Here is a 12,470-nt window from a genome sequence, read left to right as displayed (position 1 = left end):
GGACTCTTTTCAAATCCCTCCCTGTATGCACAGACATCATTTCATCTCAAGGGTGAACACCACTAGTTTCCAGTGACTGACAGATCCTGTGCAAACATCATTTCATCCCAAGCGTGCATCTCACCAGTTTAAAGAGATTGTAATTCATCTTCCTGCACCCTGATTGTAAAGACTTTTACACAATGTTTCCTGTTCATCGGATATAGCCACCTTCCTAAGAACGCTTTGCTGTACAATTCCACCTATTTAACCTATTCTACGGACATTCCAGACTTTATTTCATACATTGAACAACTTAAGAAAACCTCCAAAGAAGTGAATCATACTATCACTTTTGAAAATGAACAGATTGCACAAAATTTGCTCCGAGATGCTCATGTCTCAAGTTTGGGAACTTTTCTTTGCGTATTCGCTCACTGCAAACCATGTATTTAATGTTTTAATTCACCCTATCATTATCTTAATTATTGTACAAATTTTGCTATGTATTATTATGATTTTCCTTTGCTGTAAAGTGAAACACATGTACATTTCTTTACAATGCATATCATACAAAGTTCCTTCTAGCTTTTAAGGCAGTTAGAAACATAGAAAGTGACGGCAGATAAGGGCCAAGGCCCATCAAGTCTGCCCACACCAATGACCCTCCCCTACCTCCCTTTGCGAAGAGATCCCACCTTTCGATCCCATTTAGCTTTAAAATCAGGCACACTGCTGGCCTCAATCACCTGCATTGAAAGACCATTCCATCGATCCACCACCCTCTCGGTGAAGAAGTATTTCCTGATGTCGCCATGTAATGTCCCTCCCCTGATTTTCCATGGATGCCCTCGTGTTGACGTGGGTTCCTTGAAGAAGATGTCCTCCCCCACCTCGATACGGCATGTGAGGTACTTGAATGTCTCGATCATGTCCCCCTTCTCCCTGCGTTCCTCTAGGGAGTAGAGCTGCAATTTATTCAGCCGTTCCTCATACGGGAGATCCCTGAGCCCCGTGACCATCCGTGTGGCCATACATGAATTTCCAGTATCTTCTCTGACACTTGCTAATTTGGTTCTAATTTGGCATGGCCTATTGCATTACCATTACCAGGGTCAGAGATAATATTATCCCATACTTACATACTCTCTTATGACATCTTTGTACCTTTTTGCCTGGGCCTCCTGAGAAAGTTTCCTGCATCCCTTATGCACCGTTCATTCGCTCAACGACGGGTAAGATATAGATACGACCTATGCAACCTAAGACAGAGGTTTGAACTCATAATGGGAACTGTTTATCTTCATAGCTTGGAGATTCTGCAGTACAGGGGACGTGCTGATATATTGTTAGAGATTGGCAAGGCATAAGCGAGGCAAGCTGGCTAAGGGTACCACAAGTTTGCTTTCATTTCAAAGAATATGGGAGATGTCAGCATAGCTGTTGCAGGCGTTCAGCATTTTTGGTTGGCATAGCTGGTGTCAGCCAAGGCCTATGGGAAATTGTATCAATCTGACTCTGGCATGGGGATGCAGATAGACCCTGAGGGCAGGAAGACAGTTTCAAGTAGTCCTGATTAAATCATGATTAGCTAAAATGTGTTAATGTATTAATCAGAAACTATTGTCCGAGGCATACTGGAAATTTAACTACAGCCTAGTATTCTTTTTTGGAAATTATAGGTATGCTTTACTGTTGCAGCATTAGATTTTGCTTTAGGTGATATTTACTGGCTCTGTGGAGACCTCCGGCTCCGTGTTAAACTACCCAGCCAGTAGATAGGCCAGTGCGCTTTAGCTATACATAGATGAGATAGGGGTCCCAAGAGGGGTCCCAGATTAATTCAAGGCCCGAGACCAGGTTAAGGCTAGGTTTGAGTCCCTTATTCCCCTTATTACTATCAATAAGAATGTTGATTGGATTAATTACATTTATTATAATCAGCAACGTTTTGTTGGGTGTCTGTAAAATTCTCCCCAGTACTTTATCCTGTTGCACCTTTATTCCTGACAATGCAGGTCCCACGGGTAAGGTTACTATGGCCATTAAAAAATTAGAAGACCTCTCTGCTGAACTTAAACGTAATTCTGGTTTATCTAATCCTTGGGATCTGTATTTTATTTGGATGCAGGGGTGGGTGAAAGACCTTCTTATTGTTATAATCTTTATTATTATCTGCACTCTTGTTGCTTATGTAATTTTTAGACTGTTCCAGCGCTGTTTGACTCATATTACAGCCCCTAAAACCCCTCAAGAGACATATCTAGAATATCTCTCCCTCCACGCTCATACTGTGCATTTGTGACATCATTTTCATGACGTAAGAGGGGATTGAAAGGATACATTTGAAGGGATGGGTTTTCTGTCTCTGTCTATGCTGGAAGTAATCAAATGCAGAATGTTCGTGTTTACTCTCTTGATGGTTTGGGAAGAGGTCATTTAATCATGTTAACGAAGATAGCTCTCTGAGACAATAAAGGCTCAACCCCCCTGCCATGTACATATCCTGCTCACGCACCCCCTCCCCTCTCTTGTATCTTTCTTTCTAAGGGGAATTGCCTCCAGATGACAGAGTGTTTTGCAGGGCACTTTTGGGACCAAGAAACGGATCTTGTTCGTTTCACTCAGTACATGTAAATGGTTTATATTCTGTGTGGATCATTTTGTGTCGTTTTAGATGTGAAAACTGATTGAAGCTTTTATTACACTCAGTACATTTAAATGGTTTGTACCCTGTGTGGATCATTTGGTGGCTCTTTAGACTTGAAACTTGGGCGAAGCTTTTATTACAGTCAGTACATGTAAATGGTTTGTACCCTGTGTGGATCCTCTGATGAGTCTTTAGATCTGAAGAGTAAGTGAAGCTTTTATTACACTCAGTACATGTAAATGGTTTGTACCCTGTGTGGATCATTTGGTGTCTATTTAGTCCTGATCTATCAGTGAAATTTTTATTACACTCAGTACATGTAAATGGTTTGTACCCTGTGTGGATCCTCTGATGAGTCTTTAGATATGAAGAGTGAGTGAAGCTTTTATTACACTCATTACATGTAAATGGTTTGTACCCTGTGTGGATCATTTGGTGGGTCTTTAGACTTGAAACTCGGGTGAAGCTTTTATTACACTCAGTACATGTAAATGGATTGTTACCTGTGTGGATCATTTGGTGTCTTTTTAGTCCTGATCTATCAGTGAAGTTTTTATTACACTCAGTACATGTAAACGGTTTACACCCTGTGTGGATCCTCTGATGAGTCTTTAGATATGAAGAGTGAGTGAAACTTTTATTACACTCGGTACATGTAAATGGTTTGTTCCCTGTGTGGATCATTTGGTGTCTTTTTAGTCCTGATCTATCAGTGAAGTTTTTATTACACTCAGTACATGTAAACGGTTTACACCCTATGTGGATCCTCTGATGAGTCTTTAGATGTGAAACTTTAGTGAAGCTTTTAATACATTCAGTACATGTAAATGGTTTGTACCCTGTGTGGTTCCTCTGATGAGTCTTTAGAACTGAAGACTGAGTAAAGCTTTTATTACACTCAGTACATGTAAATGGTTTGTTCCCTGTGTGGATCCTTTGGTGTCTTTTTAGTCCTGATCTATCAGTGAAATTTTTATTACATTCAGTACATGTAAATGGTTTGTACCCTGTGTGGATCCTCTGATGAGTCTTTAGATCTGAAGACTGAGTGAAGCTTTTATTACACTCAGTACATGTAAATGGTTTGTTCCCTGTGTGGATCATTTGGTGTCTTTTTAGTCCTGATCTATCAGTGAAGTTTTTATTACACTCAGTACATGTAAACGGTTTACACCCTATGTGGATCCTCTGATGAGTCTTTAGATGTGAAACTTTAGTGAAGCTTTTAATACATTCAGTACATGTAAATGGTTTGTACCCTGTGTGGATCCTCTGATGAGTCTTTAGAACTGAAGACTGAGTGAAGCTTTTATTACACTCAGTACATGTAAATGGTTTGTTCCCTGTGTGGATCCTTTGGTGTCTTTTTAGTCCTGATCTATCAGTGAAATTTTTATTACATTCAGTACATGTAAATGGTTTGCTACCTGTGTGGATCATTTGGTGTCTTTTTAGTCCTGATCTATCAGTGAAGTTTTTATTACACTCAGTACATGTGTATGGCTTATCTCCCATGTGGATCCTCTGGTTACTTTTTAGATATGAAAGCTGAGTGAAACTTTTATTATACTCAGTACATGTAAATGGTTTATATTCTGTGTGGATCATTTTGTGACGTTTTAGATGTGAAACCTGATTGAAGCTTTTATTACACTCAGTACATGTAAATGGTTTGCTACCTGTGTGGATCATTTGGTGTCTTTTTAGTCCTGATCTATCAGTGAAGTTTTTATTACACTCAGTACATGTGTATGGCTTATCTCCCACGTGGATCCTCTGGTTACTTTTTAGATATGAAAGCTGAGTGAAACTTTTATTATACTCAGTACATGTAAATGGTTTGTACCCTGTGTGGATCATTTGGTGGCTCTTTAGACTTGAAACTTGGGCGAAGCTTTTATTACAGTCAGTACATGTAAATGGTTTGTACCCTGTGTGGATCCTCTGATGAGTCTTTAGATTTGAAGAGTAAGTGAAGCTTTTATTACACTCAGTACATGTAAATGGTTTGTACCCTGTGTGGATCATTTGGTGTCTTTTTAGTCCTGATCTATCAGTGAAATTTTTATTACACTCAGTACATGTAAATGGTTTGTACCCTGTGTGGATCCTCTGATGAGTCTTTAGATCTGAAGAGTAAGTGAAGCTTTTATTACACACAGTACATGTAAATGGTTTGTACCCTGTGTGGATCATTTGGTGTCTTTTTAGTCCTGATCTATCAGTGAAATTTTTATTACACTCAGTACATGTAAATGGTTTGTACCCTGTGTGGATCCTCTGATGAGTCTTTAGACTTGAAACTCGGGTGAAGCTTTTATTACACTCAGTACATGTAAATGGCTTGTTACCTGTGTGGATCATTTGGTGGGTCTTTAGACTTGAAACTCGGGTGAAGCTTTTATTACACTCAGTACATGTAAATGGCTTGTTACCTGTGTGGATCATTTGGTGTCTTTTTAGTCCTGATCTATCAGTGAAGTTTTTATTACACTCAGTACATGTAAACGGTTTACACCCTATGTGGATCCTCTGATGAGTCTTTAGATATGAAGAGTGAGTGAAACTTTTATTACACTCGGTACATTTAAATGGTTTGTTACCTGTGTGGATCATTTGGTGTCTTTTTAGTCCTGATCTATCAGTGAAGTTTTTATTACACTCAGTACATGTAAACGGTTTACACCCTGTGTGGATCCTCTGGTGAGTCTTTAGATCTGAAGAGTGAGTGAAGCTTTTATTACACTCAGTACATGTAAATGGTTTGTTCCCTGTGTGGATCATTTGGTGTCTTTTTAGTCCTGATCTATCAGTGAAACTTTTATTACACTCAGTACATGTAAATGGTTTATCTCCCTTGTGGCTCCTCTGGTGAATTCTTAGATATGAAAGCCGGGTGAATCTTTTATTACACTGACTACATGTATATGGTTTGTATCCAGTATGAAACATTTTGTGTCTTTTTAGATTTGAAAGTTGAGATAAGCATTTATTATGTTCAGTAGATGTAATTGGGTTTTCATTTTTATGATTCCTTTTGTGCTTTTGGAGTTCTGAGAACAAGGGGATGCTCTTATTACCTTTAGGACTAATAAAATTGATGCTCCTCGTAGATGCAAATTCTTTTTGGTGTTTTTTCCCCTTCTTCTTGCCATGATGGAATTCAGAAGCCACTTTATCACTATTATTAATTCGGACTGGTCTTTGGCCCTCTGGGATGCTACTGAGCTCCCTGTCATTTCTCTCACACTTAGTGACTCCATCCCTTGAGTCTCCTGCTGGGTTTCTCTGTTCCTTTGATTTCTGCTTAAAGTTCTCTGTGTGAATCCTCTTAGTTCCCTGGGAAATATTCTCACAGACATTTTCTGACTGTCTTTGGATTTCTTCTCTTTCTATGGAATGTTCTCCTTCTCTCTTCCTTTCTTGTGTGATCTCATGATCTGGTGGATATAAACAGAAGGTATTAATCGTGTTAGAACAATGTTTCTCAACTTCTTCAAGCCAAGTGCCCCTTAAGCCTAACAAATACCAACTGAGTACTCCCGCCCAAGCTCCACCTCAGACCCCACCCCCACAATACTAGTACTAATTCTAACGCAATTTCTTCCATCCATTTTTCATAAACACATACATAACCTTATTAATACATAATGGTAACCACAAAATTAAAGAAAACACAAAGCAATGCATAAACTTAAAAATGATAAGATGAAAGGTGGAGTCAACTTTCCGGATTTTTTAAAAATATCACCTGGCATTTATAATGCATCAGGGCGCTTTATGGATTCTTAATAAAACTATGTCTGATCCCCATTCGTGACTTTCTCTGGAGAAAAGTTTACCTGGTACCAACACTCTTGCCCTTAACCTTGACAATGTCTTCTCCTCCAAAACAACAATCTAATCGCATTCTTAACTCAATGAATGTTGTACTTCGATAGCGTAATGAAGATCAAATGGAAGGACACCTCTCGGATCTCTTTATGGAATAATGACACCTTTAAAATCCAAAACGCTACCTTGAACTGATCTATGTGGCAAAAATGTGAGAGATGTGCTTTGCAAAACTTCCTTAATCATAATAGACGGTTGACTTCTTTTTTTTTTTTTTTAATATATTTTTATTGTAGGAACACATCACAAAAGACACAAGCAGTAACCAAGCCCAAAGGAAACAACACTGTAGTAACATGAATACAGATAAGCAATACAGCTAGGAAAAATTCAAACAAACAAACAAGAGCTCTTTCATGAAGGTCCAAAATTTTCAATTTTAGACAGAATAACAATAAAACACCCCTCCCACCCTCCCAATCTCAACCCCACCCTCCCCCAGTCCGCGATAAATATAGTTTACCAGCCAGCCAATATTTTAGATGGCTTCAATGAAAATATTGCGTTTGCGCATCGTATCCAGATCTTCAAAAATTAAAGTTCACACCTGATCTCCTTCTGCGAATGACTACTATTGCCTCTCTTAAAGGTGTCGCCTCTAAATCAGGGGTCTCAAGTCCCTCCTTAAGGGCCGTAATCCAGTCGGGTTTTCAGGATTTCCCCAATGAATATGCATTGAAAGCAGTGCATGCACATAGATCTCATGCATATTCATTGGGGAAATCCTGAAAACCCAACTGGATTGAAGCCCTCAAGGAGGGAATTTGAGATCCTTGATATAGAACATGTAAGAGACGTAACCTATACATCAGGGGTCCCCAAGGGCCGAATCCAGTCGGGCTTTCAGGATTTCCCCAATGAATTTGCATGAGATCTATGTGCATGCACTGCTTTCAATGCATATTCATTGGGGAAATCCTGAAAACCCGACTGGATTCGGCCCTCAAGGAGGGACTCTCAGGTCCCTGCTCTAAATGGTACGCATTACTGCGACAGGCGTCTTCTGTGTCTATATCACAGCTGATGAGGGTTTGGCACCCTGACCTAGATATTTCTGCAGAAGATGAGCTTTGGCAGGAAGTGTGGACCAGAGTATTTAAGTCTATTTGAGCGGCTCCAGTACTTCAATCGATATATTTTCTTTTACATCGGTCTCACTGGACCTCACAGAAGCTTGCTAAATTCTATGCTGGTCCTGTGGGTAATCAGTGGGTACATTGCCTCATACCATATATCAATGCTCACACGTTATGGTGTACTGGGAGAAGGTTTGGAACACCATCTCTTCCATTTGAAAGATTTGCAGACCTTTACATCTCAAAATGATTGTTCTTGGACAACAGGGCTTTACACATTCCCTCACTGAACCAAATGCTTGTTTGCTCAACATTTTACTGTTTTTGGCTATTGAAAACATTTTGCATTGCTGGAAGGACTTATCCAAAGTGGAATTCATTGTATGGTGGAATACAGTCTGTTTAACTACCACATTTGAAAGTGTTATTGCGGGAAAACATCATTCCACTAGCTCATTCCTTAGAATATGGAGACCTGTTCAATCTTAATCTTGGGACAAAACTGGAAGGCAGGGAGGGAGAGCGGGTACGAACTCAACACAGAAGGAAGGGGAGGGGCATGAACATGGGACACAGAAGGGAGGGATTAGAAAGGGACAATTGATGGACATGAGTGTGCGAGTGAGAGATGGTGAAAGGAAGAAAAGAAAATTGGGCATAGAGAGAGAGGAGTGAGGTAAAAATGCATGAGGAATATAGAAGGATGAGGGGGAGAAATGTTGGACAGATTGAAGGGGATGCAAGGGGGAGAATGATGGACATAGTGATGGAGGGAGAGATGTGGCATGGTGCTGAAGAGGGGTGATAGAAGGTGAAATGGGCATGGGGCTAGTAGGCAACGGTGAAAAATGTTGCACATGATCCAGGGGATGAGAGAGGGAGAAATGTTGAATGTGTCAGTAGAGAGGGTGGGAGAAATGCACCCTGAATCTCTCTCTCTCTCTTTCCCCATTCCCTTTGCAGCAAGAGAGGGAATGAGAGAAAGACAGATGGACAGTGAGAGGGAGGAGGGAGACATGTAGCCTATAGGGGTGGAGAAGAGAGGGGTTGACGGTCAGTCTAGAAGAGTTATGCAGGCAGACTGATAGGCTTAAGAGCGATAAATCCCAGGCACCGGATGGCATCCATCTGAGGGTCATCAAGGAACTGAAAGGGACTATAGCTGAACTGCTTCAACTAATAGCCAATCTGTCGATCAAATCGGGAAAGATTCCGGAAGACTGGTGAATGTTACGCCGATCTTCAAAAAAGGTTTGATGAGAGATTTGGGAAACTACAGACCGGTGAGTCTGACCTCGGTACTGGGAAAGATGGTGGAGGCGCTGATAAAGCACAATTACTTACCGTAACAGGTGTTATCCAGGGATAGCAGGCAGCTATTGTCACGTATGGGTGACGTCACCGACTGAGCCCCGATGCGGACGCCTCACAAGCAGACTTGCTTGAAGAAACTAGAAGTTTTGAGTCGCCCGCACCGCGCATGTGGGCGACTCAAAACTGTGCTTTATCCCAGGACAAGCAGGCAGGTATTCTCACGTATGGATGACTTCCAAGCTAACCAAAATGGGATGGTGGGAGTATTGGCAATTTAGGAGAATAAATTTTGTAATACTGTTTGGCCAAACTGTCCATCCCGTCTGGAAAAAGTATCCAGACAATAGTGAGAGGTAAACGTATGAACTGAGGACCAAGTAGTAGCTCTTCAAATTTCCTCAATAGGTGTAGATCTGAGGAAAGCTACTGAAGCTGCCATAGCTCAAACCTTATGGGCTATGAATTTATTGTGAAGGGGTAATCCAGCCTGGGCATAGCAGAAAGAGATACAAGCCGCCATCCAGTTAGAGATGGTACGCTTAAAAATAGGATATCCCAACTTATTTGGATCGAAGGAGACAAAAAGTTGAGGAGCAGTTCTGTGTGGTTTGGTGCGTTCCAAATAGAAAGCCAAAGCACATTTACAGTCCAGAGTATGAAGAGCAACTTCTCCAGGATGAGAATGAGGCTTTATAAAAAACACTGAAGAACAATGGATTGGTTGAGATGAAATTTCGAGACCACTTTAGGGAGGAATTTAGGATGAATACGAAGAAACACCTTGTCATGATGGCTCACGGTAAAAGATGGATCCGCAACTAAAGCTTGTAGCTCACTGACTCGTCGAGCCGAAGTGAGGGCTATGAGAAACACCACTTTCTAAGTGAGATACTTCAGATGAGCCTGGTCAATGGGTTCAAATGGAGGCTTCATCAGTTTAGTAAGAACAACAGGAGGCGGTTTGAGAGGAGGTTTGACATTGAAAAGTCCTTTCATGAATCTGGAAATCATGGATGAGCAGTCAATAGGCTGATGGAAAGCCGCAATTGCACTGAGATGGACTCGGATTGATGCAGACTTAAGGCCAGAATTAGATAAGTGCAAAAGGTAATCCAAAACTGAAGATAAGGAGAAATGCTGAGGCTCCTTATGATGAGAGAAACACCATGTAGAAAATCTAGTCCATTTCTGGTGATAGCATTGTCTAGTAGTAGTCTTCCGTGAAGCTTCCAAAACATCTCTAACAGATTGAGAAAACTGAAGAGGAGTTATGTTGAAAGGTACCAAGCTGTCAGGTGTAGAGACTGCAGGTTGGGATGAAGCAGAGATCCTTGACTCTATGTAAGCAGAGAAGGAAAAACTGGTAGAAGGTAAGGCTCCCTGTTGCTGAGTTGAAGTAGAAGTACCAAGGTTGTCTGGGCCACCGAGGAGCAATCAGAATCATGGTGGCATGGTCGGTCTTCAATTTGACCAGAGTCTTTAGAATGAGAGGGAATGGAGGAAATGCATATAGGAAAAGATTTGTCCAGTCCAGAAGAAAAGCATCTGTCTCGAGAAGAAGAGGAGTGTAAATCCTGGAGCAGAACTGAGGCAGTTTGTAGTTGTGGGGAGCTGCAAAGAGGTCTATCTGAGGTGTTCCCCACTGAGAGAAAATGTGATGAAGGGACGAGGAATGGAGAGTCCATTCGTGAGGCTGCAGAAGATGACTCAAGTTGTCCGCCAAGGCATTGTCCGCCCCTTGAATGTAAACAGCTTTGAGGAAGGTGTTGTGGCGGATTGCCCAATTCCAAACTTTCAGAGCTTCTTGACATAGGGAGGCAGATCCCGTGCCCCCCTGTTTGTTGACATAATACATGGCGACCCGATTGTCCGAATGAGGACTACTTAGTCGTGAAGAAGATGCTGAAAAGCGTTGAGAGCTTTGAGGATCGCTCTGAGTTCCAGCAGATTGATATGACACCGACGATCCGTACTTGTCCAGTAAGCCTTGAGTAGGGAGACCATCGAGATGAGCCCTTCAAGCGTAAGTCGAAGAATCTGTTGTGAGAACCTTCTGATGAGGGGACGTTTGAAAAAGCAAGCCTCTGGAAAGATTGGAAGAGAGCATCAACCAGCGGAGAGACTGCTTCAAAGAAGGAGTAACTTGTATGTGGCGAGAAAGTGGGTCGCAAACCTGCAACCATTGAGATGCCAGGGTCTACTGAGGAATTCTGAGGTGAAGTCTGGCAAAAGGAGTCGCCATGTGACCCAGGAGTACCATCATGTGTCTCGCCGAGATGGATGAGCGGGAAGACACTGAGTGACAAAGATGGAGAAAAGCTTGCAGACGTTGTTGCGCGAGGAATGCTCTGAGTCGGACAGTGTCCAGAACAGCTCCAATGAATTGTAGATTTTGAGAGGGATGAAGCTGGGATTTTGGAAAGTTGATTTCGAATCCCAAACTTTGTAGGAACCAGATAGTCCGTTGGGTCGCTACTATAACCCCTTGAGATGTTGAATCTTTGATGAGCCAGACGTCAAGGTAGGGAAATACCTGAAGACCATAACTCCTTAGAGCTGCTGCCACCACTACCAGGCACTTGGTGAATACTCTGGGAGACGAGGCCAGGCCGAATGGTAGTACTCTGTATTGATAATGCAGATTCCCCACCCAAAATCTTAGGTACTGACGGGAGGCCCGATGAATGGGAATATGAGTATAGGCTTCTTTGAAATCCAGAGAGCATAACCAGACATTCTGCTCGAGGAGGGGATAAAGGGATGCCAGGGACAACATGCAAAATTTTTCTTTGACTAAAAATTTGTTGAGCGCCCTGAGATCCAGAATGGGTAGCAGTTCGCCCGTCTTCTTCGGAACAAGGAAGTAACAGGAGTAAAACCCCTTGTTCTGCTGTTCCAGGGGAACCGACTCTATGGCTTGAAACGAAGCAGAGCTTGAGCTTCCTGAAGAAGAAGGGCGGTCTGGGACGGATTGGAAGGATACTCTCTTGGAGGAAGTTCTGAAGAAACTTGAGTGAAATGAAGAGAGTATCCCTCCCTGATGATGGAAAGAATCCAGAGGTCGGATGTAATGTCGTGCATTCGGTTGTAAAAAAGATGGAGACAACCTCCTATAGGAGGAAAAAAGGGTAGTAGGTACAGAACGATGGAGGTTATGCTCTGTTTTAAGCAGTCAAAAAGGCTGAGTAGCCTTAGGTACAGCAGAAGGCTGAGGCTTTTGTTGCTTCTGAGGCTGCTGCTTCTTGAGAGCGAGTATAAGGAGGAAAACGCCGCTGATAGATATGAGCAGATCTTATAGGCTTAGCAGGAGCAGGTTTAGGCTTAGGTCTGACAATAGAAGTGAAAGATTTTTTATGGTCAGACAATTTCTTGGTGGCTGCCTCGATGGATTCATCACAGAGGTCATTGCCATCACAAGGAACATTAGCTAGACGGTCTTGAAGATTAAGGTCCATATCAATGGAACACATTTCGGAACACTTCCATCCTCTCTCTCCCCCCATATCATCAATGATTCTACTATTCTATCATTCAGTACCTTTTCTACATTCACAATG

General features: G+C 41.9%; 1 protein-coding gene across 2 annotated transcripts in view; it reads right to left on the bottom strand.

Moving 5' to 3' along the window:
- Positions 1-2,259: 2,259 nt before the first annotated feature.
- Positions 2,260-12,470, bottom strand: part of LOC117354643 (zinc finger protein 850-like) — a 30,960-nt gene continuing 20,749 nt past the window's right edge. Inside the window, exons 4-5 of one of the 2 annotated variants that reach the window (XM_033932471.1) lie at positions 4,293-6,069; positions 2,260-3,620 (exon numbers count right to left, since the gene is read on the bottom strand). In XM_033932471.1, coding sequence (XP_033788362.1) covers positions 2,600-3,620; positions 4,293-6,069 — 2,798 coding nt within the window. In that variant the 3' untranslated portion in view covers positions 2,260-2,599. Of the gene's footprint in view, positions 6,070-12,470 lie in introns of both variants that reach the window. The other variant, XM_033932470.1, reaches the window with a different exon arrangement.

This window comes from Geotrypetes seraphini, chromosome 2 (assembly GCF_902459505.1).
Source record: "Geotrypetes seraphini chromosome 2, aGeoSer1.1, whole genome shotgun sequence".
NCBI lineage: Eukaryota > Metazoa > Chordata > Amphibia > Gymnophiona > Dermophiidae > Geotrypetes > Geotrypetes seraphini.
This window is presented reverse-complemented; position numbering and strand designations above follow the sequence as displayed.